The sequence below is a fragment of the Pogona vitticeps genome, chromosome 2, assembly GCF_051106095.1.
Source record: "Pogona vitticeps strain Pit_001003342236 chromosome 2, PviZW2.1, whole genome shotgun sequence".
NCBI classification, from domain to species: domain Eukaryota; kingdom Metazoa; phylum Chordata; class Lepidosauria; order Squamata; family Agamidae; genus Pogona; species Pogona vitticeps.
This window is the reverse complement of record NC_135784.1, coordinates 223,132,751-223,152,443: the sequence shown is the minus strand read 5'-3', so window position 1 is coordinate 223,152,443 and position 19,693 is coordinate 223,132,751. Positions and strand designations below refer to the sequence as shown.

The 19,693-nt window shown below is 41.2% G+C and overlaps 1 protein-coding gene across 1 annotated transcript in view; it reads right to left on the bottom strand.

Moving 5' to 3' along the window:
- TTC39B (tetratricopeptide repeat domain 39B) overlaps nt 1–17,170 on the bottom strand; it is a 117,673-nt gene extending 100,503 nt beyond the window's left edge. The window contains exon 1 of the mRNA XM_020782960.3: nt 16,960–17,170. Coding sequence (XP_020638619.2) covers nt 16,960–17,019 — 60 coding nt within the window. The 5' untranslated portion in view covers nt 17,020–17,170. The remainder of the gene's footprint in view (nt 1–16,959) is intronic.
- Between the last annotated feature and the right edge of the window lie 2,523 nt (nt 17,171–19,693).

The following is a 19,693-nucleotide window of genomic DNA, read 5'->3' as shown; positions in this document are numbered from 1 at the left end:
TTATAAGGCCAAGACTCTGGCCCAACTTATTCAGGCATTTCTATTTGGATACTGGAATTCAATGCCCAAGTCAAAAAATTTCAATCTGCTTTCTTAAGAAAACTCTTAGGCCTTCTATCTTGTGTGGGTTTTGCTGCTATCTATCTGAAACTGGGCATTCGATCAGTAGAATGTAAGGCATGGACTGCGGCCTTTAAATGATAGCTACATCTACACTTTCTAGCAGTCCCTGGTAGTTATCTCGCTCTAATGCTTAAGGATAGCTATATCACCCAATGGTCGAGAGAGATGAAGAAGCTATTTTAGTTAGGTGTCTCAGTAGAAGATGTGGATAGTCACAACTACCAGAAGGTTAAATCCCTTGTTGTCCAGAGATTCATAGACTTGGACCTACAGCACTTAAGAACTGCAGCTAATAAACGCTACTCTTCACGATCTACAATAAAATTAATAACTATGGACTCTTCATTGCTCCTTACTTATATGCATTGTCCATTCCAAAATATAGGAGAGCATTCATGTTAGCTTGCTTTTAGTGTATTGCCATCAGCTATATTAGATGGGTGATTTAGGGAAATTCCGTTTAATGATCGAACTTGTCCTTGTGGAAATGGGGATATCGAATCAGTTGAACATGTTATTTTTTCACAGCAGAATGTATGATGATTGTAGAAAGAATCTCTCCACTAATAGGTGTCTTTCTGCACGGTAGCCCCACAGACTTGTTACTGTCCTGTTTAGAGGGTACGTCTACTTATATTACTGACAGGGTATCTAAATTTTTGTTGATTGCTATGAGAACTAGAGGGGAAGTGTTGCAATCACCCTGAAAGAAGGTTTTATTGTGTAGGAGTTTTTTCTGTATGTTCTGAATGTTTTTTTTAATAATCTTGCTGGTCTGTGACCATAATAAAGAATGATGAGGAATATATAACTGCTTGGTAATCTTTAAAAAAATCATTCACATGGACACATGAAGCAGGGGAAGGATCCCTTTTGATCTGGGGAAGTCTTGTGGAGCCTTGAGTCAGGGGTGAACCTTTAATATCTGAAAACTATTTCTACTACTCCCTCAGCCATCTAGTTCCAGATATTAATGGCTGGCTCCCCTTGCCATCCTGACACTTCCAATGGCTTCCCCAGGTCAAAAGGGCTCCCAAGGGAGCCTCAAAACCTCGGGGAGGGGTGAAATAGGATTTTTTTCCAGTTCAATTCTGTATCAACAACACTTGCTGATCATATAATCAGCATTTATGATAAGCAGCTCTGCCACAGGATTTCAGCCATTATATAGTTCCATCCTGAGAAATGACTGCAATTTAAGTGCAAATAAATAAAAAATTTCTTTGAGCTTTATCACTTGCATTTCAAAATTATTTATATAGTCCAAGAACATTATGCCTAACAAAGTTTCAAAGATGCAAACAGAGAATTCACTTATTGATTAAGAGTAGAAAAGCAGATAATGCTTATACCCCCTTTATATTAATTCAATTATCTGAGAACAATATTATTTAAAACAGAAGAAATTTGCATTTCAGAAAGTTACAATTTTGTATTAGAAAAGAAAGGGAAGTAACTGAAAGCTGGGAATCAGTCACCTTGCTTTTCAAAGCAAACAGTTTTACTACTCTATTCTCATCTCCTTCATCTGTCATTTACCTTTGACCAATATTTCACAACTTGTCTTTTACTCATTTATCTGAGGGCATTTACTTTTGTTTCCCAATGAGTTCATTTAGAAAGGGTCCATCTTCTTGTGCAATTCAGCCTTTATTCTACCAGAAGAAAATTAATCTTTAGATTGCTTCACACTATTTGTAATTCCCATTATCTTCAGCCCCAGCTTTTAATCAAAACAACTGTGTGATGATCTAACTTATGGTGAACATCAGGGGACACCTTGTTCAAGCACCATGAGGAAATATAATCAGAGTTGCATACTTACCTACTCATGGTGTTCATGACTGCACAGCAGATCAAATCATTATACAAGGCAATTTTAAAAATAGAACAAACAATTATGACTTTGAAACTGGACTTTGGTTCACCCCCAAATCACATAAGTCACAGACAGTTTGCTCTTGCTCTCTGTCAAATCTGGGGAAGTTTGGGAAAGGGGGTTTTGAGTTATGATTTCTTCTACCAGTAAAACTGGTATTTTATTGTATTTTATTGTATTTTAAATGCTGTAAGCCGCCCAGAGGCCTTCGGATAGTGTGGGCGGCATATAAGTTAAACAAACAAACAAACAAACAAACAAACAAATAATAAAACTGTCCCCGTGTGCAGAAAAATAATCAACCCAAAACATCCTCATATTTAAAACAGATAAACTGAAAAGAAATAAACTGAAAAGATGAACCTTGCTTATCTTGAAAGAGAGTGGTTGGCTCCACCTGCTTTTTTTTTTAATTTGAAAGGAAGCCAGGAAGGAGGGGGCTGAAATACTGATCCTCAGAAAAGGCCTTTCAAAGAGTAAAACAACATGCACAGAACAGGCTTACCAGCAATAACATTCCAAAGTAGATAAATTGTTGCAGCTTTGGGAGCCAGAAGGGAGACGTTTGGAGGGCAATGAAAGGTCATAGAAACAGTCAAAAAACAGTTTTCCTTTGAAGAGCCAAAAAACAAACAAAAACAACAACAACAAACACCCAGGTTTGCTTACTGGAAAGGAATAGAATGACAGTCTTCCAGAAAGAGGCACGTTGCCACGTACTTCCAGGGAATTAGCACACAATTTTGTGAGGCATATTCAAAGTATTTCTACATTGCAAAAACATACCTGTGAGTGCTTTCAGTAAACATTCTCTAAGGATATCTGTGACCAGGCTCCTGACACAAGTCTTCAAAGAGGAAATCAGCTTCAGGTCTGGGGCAATCTGAGCTTTTGACCCTGTCAGTCAGTCAGGACTCAATTACCGGTAGGTGACCTTTAGGAGAACTTTCTGGTCAAACAGGCATTTGAGTTTAGAAAAGGATTCTGTGTCTGGTTGTAAAAATATTTTAAAGATATTTTATAAAGAATGAAGAACTTTTGTGCCTATGCCCTGTAATACTGTAGTTTCAATCATCTTGCCACTATATAATTGTCTGATAATTAGGGGGGAAAACTCCAAGAAGATTATGTGCTATCAAGTCATTCTGAAGCGCAGTGACTATACAAGTTAATGACCTGCACAACATCATATCAATAGCTCTGCTCGGATCTTACAAACCAACAGCATCTGATGCTAGCTTATTTTCTTTTCCCACTGCCACACTTCCTAGCAGTATTGTCTTTTCCAGTAAGTTCTGCTCCGGTCTTACAAACCAACAGCTGTGACTTTCTTTATTGAGACAATCTGCCTATTATGTCCTCCTCACTTCCTACTGTTCCCTCCCCCTCAATTTTCTCAGCAATATTGTCTTTTCTGGTCAGTTCTATATTTTTATTGTATGTTCATGGTAGCGTAGCCCCAGTTTATTCATTTTTTGCTGTAGTTAGAGTTTAGACATGACTTGATTGCAAACTCACTTTTCAAACATCAGAGACATTGGCCAGATTCCTACTGATGCTTTTTTTTGGGGGGGGGTGTTATATAATAATCTCAGAGCACTATAAAACTTAATAACACACTTTGTTATAGTGGTCGTAATTGACCAGATAGGTGGGATATAAATAGAATGAATGAATGGATGAATGGATGAATGGATGAATGAATGAATGAATGAATGAATGAATGAATGAATGAATAAATAAATAAATAGGTAGTTTTGAATCTGTGGCGGTCCCTCACAGCTGATATTTAGCCCTTAAATGGTTAATTCCAGTGTAAACTAGATACTGTAATCTTTCCCAACCATAGCAAGACTTATCTGGGTATCAAGATTGCTTCATTGTTGGAATGATTCCAGGGAACATCAGCTTGCCTATTTCTACAAGTTTCATCACCTATGCATAACAGTTCAAGAGTACCTGAACAAATGTAACTTCTTAGTAACACAGCTATGAAAAACTGTAGATACAAATGCTTAAAAATATATGAAGATTAAACTTCTGTTGTGGGCAAATGTGTCAGAATTCAATCCAAAATGCACTTCTCAGATGATACTGATGATTATGATGATGCAGGAGCATGCAGGTACATTAAAAATACTAAAAATTATGTTTTGATTATGTTCTAAAAGTGCAGGGGCTTAAAGCCTTACAAGGCATATATCTTTAATAAGTAAAAAAACATAACTTTGAGAATTCTTTAGCATACAGTGGTGCCTCGCATAGCGATCGCTCCGTATAGTGACAAAATCGCTTAGCGATGCTGTTTTTGCGATTGCAAAAGCAATCGCTTTGCGATGGTCCCTATGGGGAAATTTCACTTTGCGATGATCACAGGGAAGCGATCATCGCAAAGCCCCCATTTTCAGCCAGCTGATCGGTGGTTTCAAAATGGCCACTGGGTAAACAAAATGGCCGCCTGCTGTTTTCAGGCATGGATTCCTCACTTTAAAGGCACTGAAAATGGAGGCGCTATGGAGGATCTTCGCTTAAAGGTGAGTTTTAAGCCCATAGAAATGCATTAATCACTTTTTAATGTGTTTCTATGGGCTTTTTATTTTCGCTTAGCGATGTTATCGCTTAGCAGCAATTTTTTTCTGCACAAATTAACATCGCTAAGCGAGGCACCACTGTTTACACATGAAAAATATTAGGTTCTCTCATCCACGCCATTGCTATATCCCAGTTTGTATCTATGGAGGAAAATTGATGTTCCCTGTATACTGCCCCTCTGTATACTGTCACTGGTACATATCTGTGACTCTCTGATCTCTGTGCCCACTCTCTATGTTGTTAGGACCCAGTGTGTGTGGCATGTGTCTGTCACTGTTGTGTATCTCTTCCTTCCCTATATACAGAAGGACCCCATATCCGCTGCGGATTGGTTCCAAGCTCCCCTGCGGATACTGAAAACCATGTATAATAGAGAATGTGATAGATCAATAGATGGCATAGTAAAAGGAAAAAGATCACATGCCTTACTAGAACTGGCCACTAGAGTGCACCAGTGATATGCTATGTATTCTTCACTAACAAGTATTCATAGCATGGTCTTTGGCTCTAGTGGCTGGTTCTAGTAATACATGTGAAAATACACTGGTGCCTCACTAGACAATGATAATCCGTTCCACTGAAATCGTTGTTTAGCGAAATCATTGCTTGACAATGAAGTTTTTGCGATTGCAAAACAATGTTTCAATGGGCGATTTTTGTTTGACGATGATTTTATAGAATCATTTAATTAATTGTATAAAAAATTTTAGAACTTGTTATCCTTATGTTGTAAGCCGCCTAGAGTGGTCGAAATGACTAGATAGGCGGGGTATAAATGCAATAAATAAATAAAATAAAAATAAAAAATCGGTTCCCTGAAGAGATGCACCCTAAAAACTGGTGTCAAAATATGCAAATACACCAATTGGTCAGAGATCTGTAAATGTCCAGAGGACACTTAACAAAACCCGAAAACATCTGTACAGACATTAGCAGCAGCACAAAGTGACAAGTATCTTAAATACATTTTTATTGACTATCTACTGGCATCAAAATGGCCTGGAGAACTCATTTTACAGAAGATAAATGGGTCATATATGAAAACCATTCACTGCATAAAATATTATTTCCTTTGATGAAGGAGATCACCCTCATGTTTGTTCACAGATGGCACTCTCTCCAAATAAATTATCACTGTTCCATAAAAGGACATTGCTGGACTGCTGGAGGCAAAGAGCACAGAAAGGGATGTTGATGCATATGTGGCTCTGATATCTAAGTATCTCATAACTTTAGAGGCAGGTATTAATATTTCCTCTTCATGGATTGCTGCCTTGTCGTGGCGAAGGGGCTTGAGCAACTCAGAGAAGCTATGGGCTATGCCGTGCAGGGCCACCCAAGACGGACAGGTCATAGTGGAGAGTTCCGACTAAACGCAATCCACCTGGAGTAGGAACCGGCAATTCCACTCCAGCATCTTTGCCAAGAAAACTCCATGATCAGAAACAAAAGGCTAAAAGATATGACACTGGAAGATGGGCCCCTCAGGTTGGAAGGCATCCAACATGCTACTGAGGAAGAGCGGAGGACAAGTACAAGTAGCTCCAGAGCTAATGAAGTGGTTGGACGCTCAGCTGTGGACGTGCCTGGAAGTGAAAGGAAAGTCCGATGCTGCAAAGAAAAATATTGCATAGGAACCTGGAATGTAAGATCTATGAACCTTGGGAAGCTGGATGTGGTCGAACAGGAGACGGCAAGAATAAACATTGACATCCTGGGCGTCAGTGAACTAAAATGGACAGGAATGGGTGAATTCAACTCAGATGATTATCATGTCTACTATTGTGGGCAAGAATCCCGTAGAAAGAATGGAGTAGCCCTCATAGTCAAAAAAAGAGTGGGTAAAGCTGTAATGGGATACAATCTCAAAAATGATAGAATGATGTCAATACGAATCCAAGGCAGACCTTTCAACATCACAATAATCCAAGTTTATGCACCAACCTCCATTGCTGAGGAGACTGAAATTGAACAATTTTATGAAGATTTACAACACCTTCTGGAACTGACACCAAAGAAATATGTTCTTCTCATTCTAGGGGACTGGAATGCCAAAGTAGGGAGTCAAGAGATAAAAGGAACAACAGGGAAGTTTGGCCTTGGAGTTCAAAACGAAGCAGGGCAAAGGCTAATAGAGTTTTCTCAAGAGAACAAGCTTGTCATCACAAACACTCTTTTCCAACAACACAAGAGGCGACTCTACACATGGAAATAACCAGATGGGCAATATCGAAATCAGATTGATTATATTCTCTGCAGCCAAAGATGGAGAAGCTCTGTACAGTCAGCAAAAACAAGACCTGCACCATCAGCTTCTCATGGCAAAATTCAAGCAAAATTCAAGCTTAAATTGAAGAGAGTAGGAAAAACCACTGGGCTACTCAGGTATAATCTCAATCAAATCCCTTATGAATACACAGTGGAAGTGAAGAACAGATTTAAGGAACTCGATTTGGTGGACAGAGTGCCTGAAGAACTTTGGATAGAGGCTCATAACATTGTACAGGAGGAAGCAACAAAAACCATCCCAAAGAAAAGGAAATGCAAGAAAGCAAAGTGGCTGTCCAGGGAAGCCTTACAAATAGCAAAGAGGAGAAGGGAAACAAAATGCAGGGGAGATAGGGAAAGTTACAGAAAATTGAATGCAGACTTCCAAAGAATAGCAAGGAGAGACAAGAGAACCTTCTTAAATAAACAATGCAAAGAAATAGAGGAAAATAACAGAAAAGGAAAAACCAGAGAGCTGTTCAGGAAAATTGGAGATATCAGAGGAACCTTTGGTGCAAGGATGGACATGATAAAGGACAAAAATGGAAGGGACCTCACAGAAGCAGAAGACATCAAGAAGAGGTGGCAAGAATACACAGAGGAATTATATCAGAAAGATCTGGATATCCCGGACAACCCAGACAATATAGTTGCTTGACCTAGAGCCAGACATCCTGGAGAGTGAAGTCAAGTGGGCCTTAGAAAGCCTGGCTAACAACAAGGCCAGTGGAGGTGATGGCATTCCAGCTGAACTATTTAAAATCTTAAAAGATGATGCTGTTAAGGTGCTACATTCAATATGCCAGCAAGTTTGGAAAACTCAACAGTGGCCAGAGGACTGGAAAAGATCAGTCTACATCCCAATACCAAAGAAGGGAAGTGCCAAAGAATGCTCCAACTACCACACAATTGCACTCATTTCACATGCTAGCAAGGTTATGCTCAAAATCCTACAAGGTAGGCTTCAGCAACATGTGGACCGAGAACTCCCAGAAGTACAAGCGGAATTCCGAAGGGGCAGAGGAACTCGAGACCAAATTGCTAACATGCGCTGGATTATGGAGAAAGCCAGAGAGTTCCAGAAAAACATCTACTTTTGCTTCATTGATTGTGCAAAAGCCTTTGACTGTGTGGACCACAGCAAACTATGACAAGTCCTTAAAGAAATGGGCGTGCCTGACCACCTTATCCATCTCCTGAGAAACCTATATGTGGGACAGGAAGCAACAGTTAGAACTGGATATGGAACAACTGATTGGTTCAAAATTGAGAAAGGAGTACGACAAGGCTGTATATTGTCCCCCGGCTTATTTAATTTATATGCAGAATACATCATGCGGAAGGCTGGACTGGAGGAATCCCAAGCTGGAATTAAGATTGCGAGAAGAAATATCAACAACCTCCGATATGCAGATGATACCACTCTGATGGCAGAAAGTGAGGAGGAACTAAAGAACCTTGTAATGAGGGTGAAAGAGGAGAGTGCAAAAAAACGGTCTGAAACTCAACATCAAAAAAAAAAAACTAAGATCATGGCCACTGGCCCCATCACGTCCTGGCAAATAGAAGGGGAAGATATGGAGGCAGTGACAGATTTTACTTTCTCGGGCTCCATAATCACTGCAGATGGAGACAGCAGCCACGAAATTAAAAGACGCCTGCGTCTTGGGAGGAAAGCGATGACAAACCTTGACAGCATCTTAAAAAGCAGCGATATCACCTTGCCAACAAAAGTCCGAATAGTCAAAGCTATGGTTTTTCCTATAATGATGTATGGAAGTGAGAGCTGGACCATAAAGAAAGCTGACCACCGAAGAATTGATCCCTTTGAATTGTGGTGCTGGAGGAGGCTCTTGAGAGTCCCCTGGGCTGCAAGGAGAACAAACCTATCAATTCTAAAGGAAATCAAGCCTGAGTGCTCACTGGAAGGACAGATCCTGAAGCTGAGGCTCCAATACTTTGGCCATCTCATGAGAAGGGAAGACTCCCTGGAAAAGACCTTAATGTTGGGAAAGTGTGAAGGCAAGAGGAGAAGGGGATGACAGAGGATGAGATGGTTGGACAGTGTCACCGAAGCAACCAACATGAATCTGACCCAACTCCGGGAGGCAGTGGAAGATAGGAGGGCCTAGCATGCTCTGGTCCATGGGGTCACGAAGAGTCAAACACGACTAAACGAACGATTAATATTTTACTTTAAAAATCACAGGAGATAACAATAAGTTTCGTGGTACTAATTTTATGTATTTATACTGGAACAAAAGAGGTAAAAGGGACGGCTTGTAGACAAAGGGCCTTTTCGGCAGCTGCCCCCAGACTATGGAATGCCCTCCTGACTGAGATTCATCTGGCGCCGACGCTGATGACATTTCGGTGCTAGGTCAAAACCTTCCTGTTCCAGAAGGCTTTTAATAGAAATATTAGCTGAGGGTCCAATGGCAATTTTTATATATATTTTAATTATATTTTAATTGTTCTGAATTTTTATTTTATTTTAAATGTTGTAAGCCGCCCAGAGACCTTTGGGTAGTGTGGGCGGCATATTAATTAATTTTTTCCAATGATTCTAGTCATTGATTCATCTTTACTTTAAAACACTATAAAATGCCCCCCCCGGCACCTAGACACAGCAAATTCACAGGGACGCTTCCTCTGACTATCTCTATAACAAGCCCTACAATTTTGGTGAAGTTTGGGTTTCCAACGTCCAAATTATACATCCATAAAGTGTCTCCCCAGGAAAGTGCCCCCCAGGCAGCTAGGGACACCAAAATCACACAGAAGCTTCCCCTGACTCTCCTCTATCAGCCCTCCACATCTGGTGATGTTCGGGTTTCAGACAGTAAGGAAAATGACAGAGGCAGCTGGCATAGTTTGCCACGAGGCTCAGTGGTGGTTAGAGTAGATGTGGCCTATGTTTGATTGGCTGGCTGGAAGGTTTCTTCTTCTTCCCCCTGGGTTAGCGGGGTGGGACATTGAAACAGGCAGGATTATTTCTTACATTGGTGGCAAGGTGGAAGAAATCAGCTACATGGAACAAAGATGTGGAAGAGAGTGCCTGGATTGGTGCGGTGGGACACTGACTCTCTCTCTCTCTCTCTCTCTCTCTCTCTCTCTCACACACACACACACACACACACACACACACACACACACACACACAAAACCATCCACCCTAGCTAATGGTTTCTGAGAGGTTCTGTTGCCCAAAGTAAAGCAATCTGGCATCGACATCTGGAGTCCTCCTTTATAGGATTTACTTCTTAAGAATAAACTATACTTAATATCAAATTCATCAATTAGTCAATAAATGTTAATGGTGCATAGGTTTTTTATATAAAAATAAGAAGCAGTGTAAAATGTATAATGTATTATATGTCAGCAATTTAAATCCCTAACAGCGCTTTCAAGCGCTAACAGCACTTTCAACCCTAACGGCACTTTCAAGGTAAATAAGATATTTAAAGTGTGGTTTTACGAGCATCATCCCTACCAGTGAGTTTCCATGGCTAAGCAGGAAATTGAACCCAGGCCTCCTGAGTCCTAAGTCCATCAGTCTTTCCAGTATGCCACACTGGGCACCATCTTTATATATAAAGATCTATTACTCTTACATTATTTGCATACAGTAAAGCCAAGGAAGTCAAATTTAAAGCAAAGCAAAACAGAAAACAGTCTCAAGACAAGAGGTTGCAGTCTGAAACAAGAGTGTGACCTGTGGGATCAGTCTCCAATGGTATTCCTGCTCTCTCAACATGCCCTTTGCTCAGCTGCCTTTCTCTTTTGTGTTGTCTCCCCATGCAACTAGCTCCAAATAGTACAATCTTTATCTTAGAAAATGTCACATACTACTCTTAAATAAATGTCAGAATAGTTATCAAAGCATTATCTAGCATTACTGTACTGTTCTATGTGTTGTACAATGTTACATATGCTATCTGCAGTCGAAACTATAGTAAACTGAACATTTCCTGTAATGGAACCTGTGTGTTTCTAACTTAGCATTTATAGAAGTAGCTGTGTTAAAATAAAAAACAACAGAAAAATAAAGAAGACAAAAACATTGTGGCACCTGAAAAACTGCTACATTTTAGAACTGCTTTCTTGAGGTCCAAGGCAGTGGACTAGAAGCTCACATTAAAATACAGCAGTTACTCTTTAAGGTGCCATAATGTTTTTTTTATGTTCTTTATTTTTCTTTTGTTTTTGACCTGATAACTTACCATTTACTAACCCAAAGATAACACAATTGTTTCCTGTTGGAATTTCAGAGATGTAGCTTTCTTGTCCATGTTATGCTTGAGTGGTATAATATAGCAGATAGGCAGGATATAAATCAAATAAATAATAAAATAATAATAATAAACCAACCTCACTAGCACAACCTGACCTGGGGCATGACACCATTTGGTATATGAGAATGTGCCTCTTATATGGAGGCGCAAGAGAACTGAGGTCTAGCATAAGAGCATACAAGTTGGAACTCATGAACATAGAGTTGCTCTGAGAGATACAACATAATGAAGCCATGCACAGATGCTAATGGATAAGAAAAAACAGATCTGCATTTGGCTAAGTAAAAACACTGCAAAGCAGGCTGCTGCAATTTCACTCCCTGGATAGAAAATCTCACAAGATATTTGGTCTCCTAAAGTTGGAAAGTGGTTGGAATAAATTGATAAAAGTTCCTAGAGTTGCCAGGAAAGTAAAACATGCCACGTTACCGTCCATCACAAAGTGAAGATGATGTTCACAAATCTAGGACACTGAATACATTTAGAAAGAAAGGACAATTTCTTAAAACATGACTGTTGCCTTGCAATGTCCAGAGAACACTGTCAAAAATAACAACAGTTGTTGTCATTCTCCTTTTCAATAACCCTGAATAGCACACTAGCACTGTTATAAGTTTCAATGTAATAATATTTATTCAGGTAAAGCAAGTTGTTTGAAGCAGGACTGAACAGGAATCACAACACTATCCATTCTGAGACAATAGCCTGGACAAGATGTAACTGTAGCATATCAAACAATTCAACAAGTGGAAAAGCAGTCCACAGCAGAGTCATGAAACATATTTCAGTATGACAGTTTGGTTACCTTCTTTTGAAGAACAACCCCCCAACACATTTCATTTATTTATTTTATTTTCCAGATATATATCCTGTCCTTTTTGAAAAAGAGAGATTCAAGACAGCTCACAGTAAGACTGAATAGAAATAGTGCAATTAAAATGGCGAGTCATGCTAAAAGATTAGATTACTGTACTTACAAGCCAATTTAAAGACCGTCCTCCCTAACTTTTATCAGTATGTGGACTGTCCCACTAGAGGGGAAAATACCTTGGATCAGGTATATAGTAACATCATACATGGATATAAGACGAAGCCATTGCCTAGCTTGGGACAGTCAGATCATATATCTCTTTTTTTGATTCCATCATACAGACCTCTTGTTAAAAGAATCAGACCATCAATTAGAGAAATACAAGTGTGGCCAGTGGATGCATCTGAGCAACTTCAAGATTGCTTTAGGAGCACTGATTGGGCACTGTTTGAGGAGGACAATGTTGATACTTATGCCTCAACAGTACTGTTTTATATCAAAAGCTGCATCAATGTTGTTACTACTACCAGACAAGTACGAGTGTTTTCTAATAACAAGCCTTGGCTAAATAGAGAAGTGCGCCTTTTATTAAAAGCCAGAAATGCTGCTTTTCATTCTGGTGATGAACTACAGTACAGAGAGGCTAGAGCTAAACTGAAAAGGGGCATTAAGGATGCCAAAGCTATGTACAGCCAGAGAATTGAACAACACCTTGAAAGTTCTGACACTCGCCGAGTGTGGCACGGCCTAAGACAAATCACTGGTCAGAGTAACAAAAACAGTCTGTGTAGCAGCAGTGATTTTTTGGCTGAGCAGTTAAATCAATTTTTCAGCCGTTTTGAGGTGGAAACAGGAACAACCATTATTCCAGCACCTACTGTCTATAATACATCACTAGAATCTACCATCAACAGACAACCACTAGTACTGCAGATTTCAGATGTGAGACGCGCTTTCCAGAATATTAATGTTCGAAAGGCAGCTGGACCAGATGGAATCATGGGACGAGTTATTAGGGGCTGTGCTGCAGAATTAGCTGGAGTTTTTACGGATATTTTCAATCTATCCTTGTTGCAGTGTTCAGTCCCCACTTGCCTGAAGACATCTATTATAGTGCCAGTCCCCAAGCAGTCAGCTGTGGTATCTCTCAATGATTACAGACCAGTAGCTTTAACATCTGTTGTTATGAAATGTTTTGAGAGATTGGTGCTGGATTACATTAAGGCTAGTCTACCACCTTCTTTGGACCCATGGCAATTTGCATACAGGAAAAATAGATCTACTGATGATGCTGTGTCCATTGTACTCCATACTGTATTGAGCCACTTAGAACATCAGGGAACTTATGCGAGGCTGTTGTTTGTGGATTATAGCTCTGCTTTTAATACCATTCTACCAAATAGGTTGTTTTTTAAAATGATCAGCCTGGGATTACCTCAGGAGATATGCATGTGGATAAAGGATTTTCTGACAGATAGGCCACAGTCAGTAAGGATGGGATCTCACCATTCTTCTACCCTGGTACTAAGTACAGGAGCTCCCCAGGGCTGCGTGCTAAGTCCCTTCCTCTATTCCCTGTACACACATGATTGCACCCCACTGTATAACACCAATGCAATTATTAAATTTGCGGATGATACGACAGTGGTGGGGCTCATAAATAAGAACAATGAGTCTGCTTATAGAAAGGAAGTACAAAGGTTGATACTTTGGTGTAAAGAAAATCATCTCACACTTAACATCAAAAAAACTAAAGAACTCATAATTGATTTTAGGAGGAAGAGATATGTACATTTACCACTGTACATAAACGGTGAGGAAGTGGAGAGAGTTGGTAGTTTTAAATTTCTGGGTACTTACATCTCAGAGGACCTCTCATGGACTATAAATGCCAACATGCTAATGAAGAAGGCACAGAAGAGGCTGTATTTCCTGAGAATGCTCGGCAAGTTAAATTTATCTCAGCATTTGCTTCTGTCATACTATCGTAGCACCATTGAGAGTGTCCTAACCTATGGCATTCTGGCATGGTTTGGGAGTAGCTCTGTAGCGGACAAAAAAGCTCTACAGAGAACCATTAAAATTGCCCAGAATATCATCGGGCTCCAGCTACCAACCCTGGATGACATCTTCACATCCCGCTGTCTAAGGAAATCACATAGCATCCTGAGAGACTCTTCCCATCCTGCTTATAACTTTTTTGAATTGTTACCATCTGGCAGAAGATATAGAACAATTAAGACTCGGACCACACGTTTTCTCAATAGTTTTTATCCCAGAGCTATAATTGCAATTAATAATGAGCTTAAAGACCACCAGTAGTGAATAATTAGTTGGACTGTGTAACTTGGCCTGCGGTGTAGATGTTTGTATTTTTAGTGGGGGACTTTTAGTGGGTGGGGAGTGTTTGGGAATTTTATGTGTGTGCATGTGTCTGGTCTCTGGGTGTCTGTGAATTTCGTTGTATGTGTATATACTTACAATGACAATAAATTATTATTATTATTATTATTATTATTATTATTATTATTATTATATTATACCTGTATTGGAAAGGGCACTGTGACATCTTTTATTTCATACTACACAATGCACTATGTTCACAAGTCAGCCCAGATTTCATAAATATATTTGCACAATACCTGTATTAGGGCATACATGGTACTATTTTTGTCATTAATTATATTTTCTTGGGTTATAGCCAATCATGAGATGCATCCATGCAAATGAGATGCATCTCATGATTAAAACAAACAAAAATGTATCCCTCAATGCTTATACTAGAACATCACATTTATGAGAGGAGCCCACAAGGTTAGGTTCCATGTTAAATGAATAATTTGGGTCACCTGATCAAATTATCTGTATTGTTTTACAAAAGCACCTTCTGAATTATGCAACACATCTCTAGTCTGAGGCATTCCATTTGTTCCTGTTCTTTAATGCACCACCCAGGTGATGTGGTTCATATGTAGGTGGATTACTAATAAAGGGTGTAGAATTAGTGACAGAGTTAGCGGAATTTTACCAGTTTTTTCCCAGGTGGTGATAACTGGCAGAGTTCCCAGTGAAGTGCAGACACAGACAGCAAACTCTCTTGTAGCAGAAATACTTGGTTTATATGCAGAATATTTACAGATATATACAGCTTCAGTCCTTATTCTATACACAGCAGTTTCACAGTCACAGAGCCTTAAATCAGTGTCACAGTCCAGTAAATAGTCATATACCATATATCAGTCCGTTCTGCCAGAGTTCCACTCTCCAAGCACGTAGGTACGGCTTCCTCTGAACTCTCAGGCTTGGCTCCACAGCTACAGCACTTCACGACAATACAGCACACAGCAACAACCCAACAGCAACCCACACTGTTGTATTCTGGGTCTCCCAGTTATATACCAATCCTGGTATGTTCTGGTAAATTCTTACACAGCTGTTTTTACTCTCTGCTTAGCTTCTCTCTAGCTCTGGTCCTTACAAATACTTACTGCTGGTATAAACTGCATTTAACAATTTTAGGTTTATCCAAACCCTGTCAATTAGGAAGTTGTGTACATGGTTTTGCTAGATGGTATTCAAATTCTGTTTCCATACGCAAATAAATATACAATGGTTGATTAGAAAGGGGGCATAACAGGTAATTTTTCCATACATAAAAGCAATGCTAAAACCTGAACTCAAACTACATGCATGTATGTCCTTATGGTGATGATTTAAAGAGGAAAGTACTACATTTAATTCACCTTTCAGAGTTGCCTAGACTGGGCATTCTGTTCAAATTTAACCATCATGCATCAAGGGGGCACACTTCAATCCTGAGGACTGTGTCTGGAACAACAACAACAACAACAAAAATCCCTTGCCTTTTGGGGGCAAACCATGGTGTTTAGCAGAAGTTATGTCCTCTGGTTAATAGGCTGGTACCATGGAGAGTGGAATTATAAAAGTGTATGTTAAGCCTAACCCCAAACCCTAATTATAATGTTAACATTTCAATACAGTGACCTTTAAACAGGGACCAAAAATATCCCAGTACTTACTCAAAGCAAATATTTTTAAACCTAGTGTGCAATGGTTAATAAATCAGGTACTCACAGTGAGAGCTACACAAAAGAGAAAATTTGAGACTGGTTTTCAGAAAGTTCTGCAATACAAAAAGCACTAAGTTGCCTTGATTTCATAGCTGTTCTAATCAGACATGTTTTTTAAAAACTCCACCACAGGTTTGCAGGCTGAACAAGTCTGGAGGCTGAAGAGTGAATACATGACTAAGAGTCACACTGGTAATACAAATCACGCCTACTTTTGTGCAGAGGAAGGGTCTTCTTGTCGGTCAGCCTTCATTAAGGGACCGTCTCAAGTCCCTTTTGACCACCACGTCCACCCAAAATACCGCCCCACCCTTTCAGTATGGAGTCACCCCGCCTCATGCAAAATGGCAAGGAGCTGTCCTCTGCAGGAAAGGTGCCCCTGAAATGTTATGATAGGAGCTGCTCCTGTTTCCCTAAACCCCTCTGCACAATGTCCGAAGGTCCAGGAACTCCCCCCCCTCTCATCTTTACGTAGGCACCTGCCTTTCCCTCATCAACATCCTCGTCCTTTGCGTCCTCTGAACAGAAGCACCGGCAGCACCTGTTGAACACCCGAGGAGATTCGACGGGGAGAGAAGGGGGGGAAAGTACGGATCCGGCTCGCTCGGTGCAACGCAGGCCTTTCCCGCCGCCGCCGCCGCCCCCCTCCCCCAAATCTGGACGGACCTTTTGGCGCTTGCAAGCTGGGAGCCCAGCTCGACAACCCCTTCGCTGCAGGAGAGACCGCCAGACCTATACGAAGCCCCCTCCCCTCCCCGCACCGCCGTCTCCGAGGGCTGGAAGGGATAAGGAGCAACACTCACACGTACACACACACACACGCACGCACGCGTCGCTACCTCCGCCCCCACTTCTGTCCCAAGCGGGGGCCCTCCTCACTCCCCCCCACAAAGGTTTCACCTCTTCGCCGCCGCCGCCGCCGCCGCTCGTCCCTTCCATTCCGTCCCCCACGCTCGCCATCTTCCCCGCGGGCCGGATTTCTCTCGCGTGGCGGCTTCGGAAGCCGGACGTGCCGTGTGTATCGGAGGAGAAGAATCCGCGGGTGCCGCTTCAAGGACCTCCCTCCACGGCCGCGCGCGGCTCAACCGGCGAGTTTCCCCCAGCGCGCGCCCCCGCGGCCCTCTCCTCCTCCTCCTCCTCCTCCCTTCCTTCAGTCCGTTGGACGCTCGGCTACCGGCTTCTCACCGACGCGACTGGAGCCACCTCGCGCTGCTGTGGGCGGCGTCCTTTCCGCGAAGCCCGTGCCCGTGGTCATTTGCATACCTAGCCTCGCCCACCAGGTCTGGAGGAGAAGGAGGAGGGGCGAAGTTTCCTGCCGGGAACCAAAGCGACCGTTTTGTGTTGTTATAACTCAACCTCCGTCCCGTTTTCGAATCTCTCTCTGTTCCCCGAACTCTTCCGTAGGCTCCACCCACTTTATTTGATTTTTACCGACTATGAGAGAGATGCCCCCCCCCTTTTGTCGTCTTGGCCTTGTGTCCGGTTTCGCCGCCGCCGCCGCCGGGTCCTCCTTGTCGGGGCGGCTTGCGCGAGCGCGAGGATGACTCGGAAGGCTAGTAAATTGCGCCAGAGTAACTCTTGGCTGCTTCAGGTTTTGCCTTCCCCGCAACTCCCCCCAAGATTACATATACTTTGTCTTGATACAGTATTGCTGTAGCAAAGGGCTCTTTGGGCCGTGTAATACTCTTTTCCATCTGATAAAGGTACCGTTTAAAATGTGGGTTGTGTGTTTCCCAGTATGTGCTGGTTGGATAGCTCAGCGGTTTGGTTGGAATTCCCCGCTGTACCTCCTTGACAGGGGCTGGACCCCTAGGATCCATAGGGTCTGTTTCAGCTCTGCCGTTCTAAGATGATGATTATTTATCTATTTTATTCCTATTCCCCCATTTCTCTCTATAGAGGAACCTGGATTATTACAAATTGCTAAGGGTGTAGGTACATGTCGAAATACTCCTAGTTTTATGTCAGGTTTAGTATGCTTGAAATCGATATTAAAATATCTGCAATGTACAGATGAGTGCATATTGTTTTGGTCAAGAAGCATGGTTTATTGTTCGGAAAGTGGGGTATTTTGAACAGCCTTGATGGAGTATTTTATTTTAACTCCACTGTGGACATGATTAATTTTGAGTCATTTTGACATGTGTACTTCACCTGTGGAGGAGTAAATTGTGTCTGCGGGGTTTGTCAAATAATGGCTGCCAGGATCATGGGTTTTGGACTGCAGAGAAACCTTGCAGTCCAATCTGTTAGATTTTTTTCTAGTTGTAATACTGAACTAGCACTATCCCAATTTGAAAGAAATAAAAATAAAACAAATATTAAAAATAACAAGCAGCAAGTGTTTGTAAGACGCAGCCAGTACAAGGGTGGACAAGCACAGGATAAAGCCTCATTTGCTGCCACCGCCACTGGTATTATTTTTTAATTAAACCAAATCAAACTGGGATAGCGCTAGTTCAGTATTAGAAAAATATAAAACAGATCATACTGCAAGGTATCCCTGCAACCTGAAACCCATGACCTTGGCTTCCATTACTTAAGCACACATGCCAGGTGCAGGACAAAGCCTCAAATATAATGATTATAAAAGCCTGTGTATCCCCCTGGGACGTGGTGGCATTGCGGGCTAAACCGCAGAAGCCTGTGCTGCAGGGTCAGAAGACCAGCAGTCATAAGATCGAATCCACGCGACGGAGTGAGCTCCCGTCGCTTTGTCCCAGCTCCCGCCAACCTAGCGGTTCAAAAGCATGCAAATGCAAGTAGATAAATAGGGACCACCTCGGTGGGAAGGTAACAGCGTTCCGTGTCTAGTCGCACTGGCCATGTGACCACGGAAGATTGTCTTCGGACAAAATGCTGTCTCTATGACTTGGAAACAGGGATGAGCACCACCCCCTAGAGTCGAACATGACTGGACAAAAATTGTCAAGGGGAACCTTTACCTTTACCTTTACCTTATCCCCCTGTACCTATATAACACAGCTTTAAAACAAATTAAAAGTTGTCCCAAGAGGACAGTGTCCTTGGGACAAATTAAAAGGTGTCCCAAGAGGACACGCACACTCGAACCCAAACATATCACTGCCACATGACTTTAAATCAATTTCAGAAACCCTGATCCATTAGCTGATTTATTTCAATATTGTAAACATGCCTTAGGAAACATATTTAATTTGTCCTTTATTTTCAAAAAGGACCATTTCTATGTTGGGGGAGAAGTGAATGGTGAGGTTTGAGCAGTAGCATGTTGGCAGACATGCCTGGGCTCGTTAGGCTGTTGAGAAGTTACATCCTTGCTTTCTCGTTTCTCTCTTCTGTGCATCCTTGATTCTTTTTATTTCAGTTTCTTTAGCTCCGTTTACAATGTTTTGCCATACATTTCAGTCTTGAATGAGATCTTCCTAACTGACGAGATCAATATTAAATTCTTTCAGTGTTGTCTTTAGTGTGTCCTTGAATTTTTATTTTGTCCACCACACAATCAAAACATATACAGTACAACTAAAATCACAATACTAAAATATAAAATGTGATAGAAACGTATTCAAATGTTAAAAGCCATTTGTTTAAAAAAATGTTTAAAATCACATCATACAACAATAAAATGTACTACAATCTCTACTAAAATCTC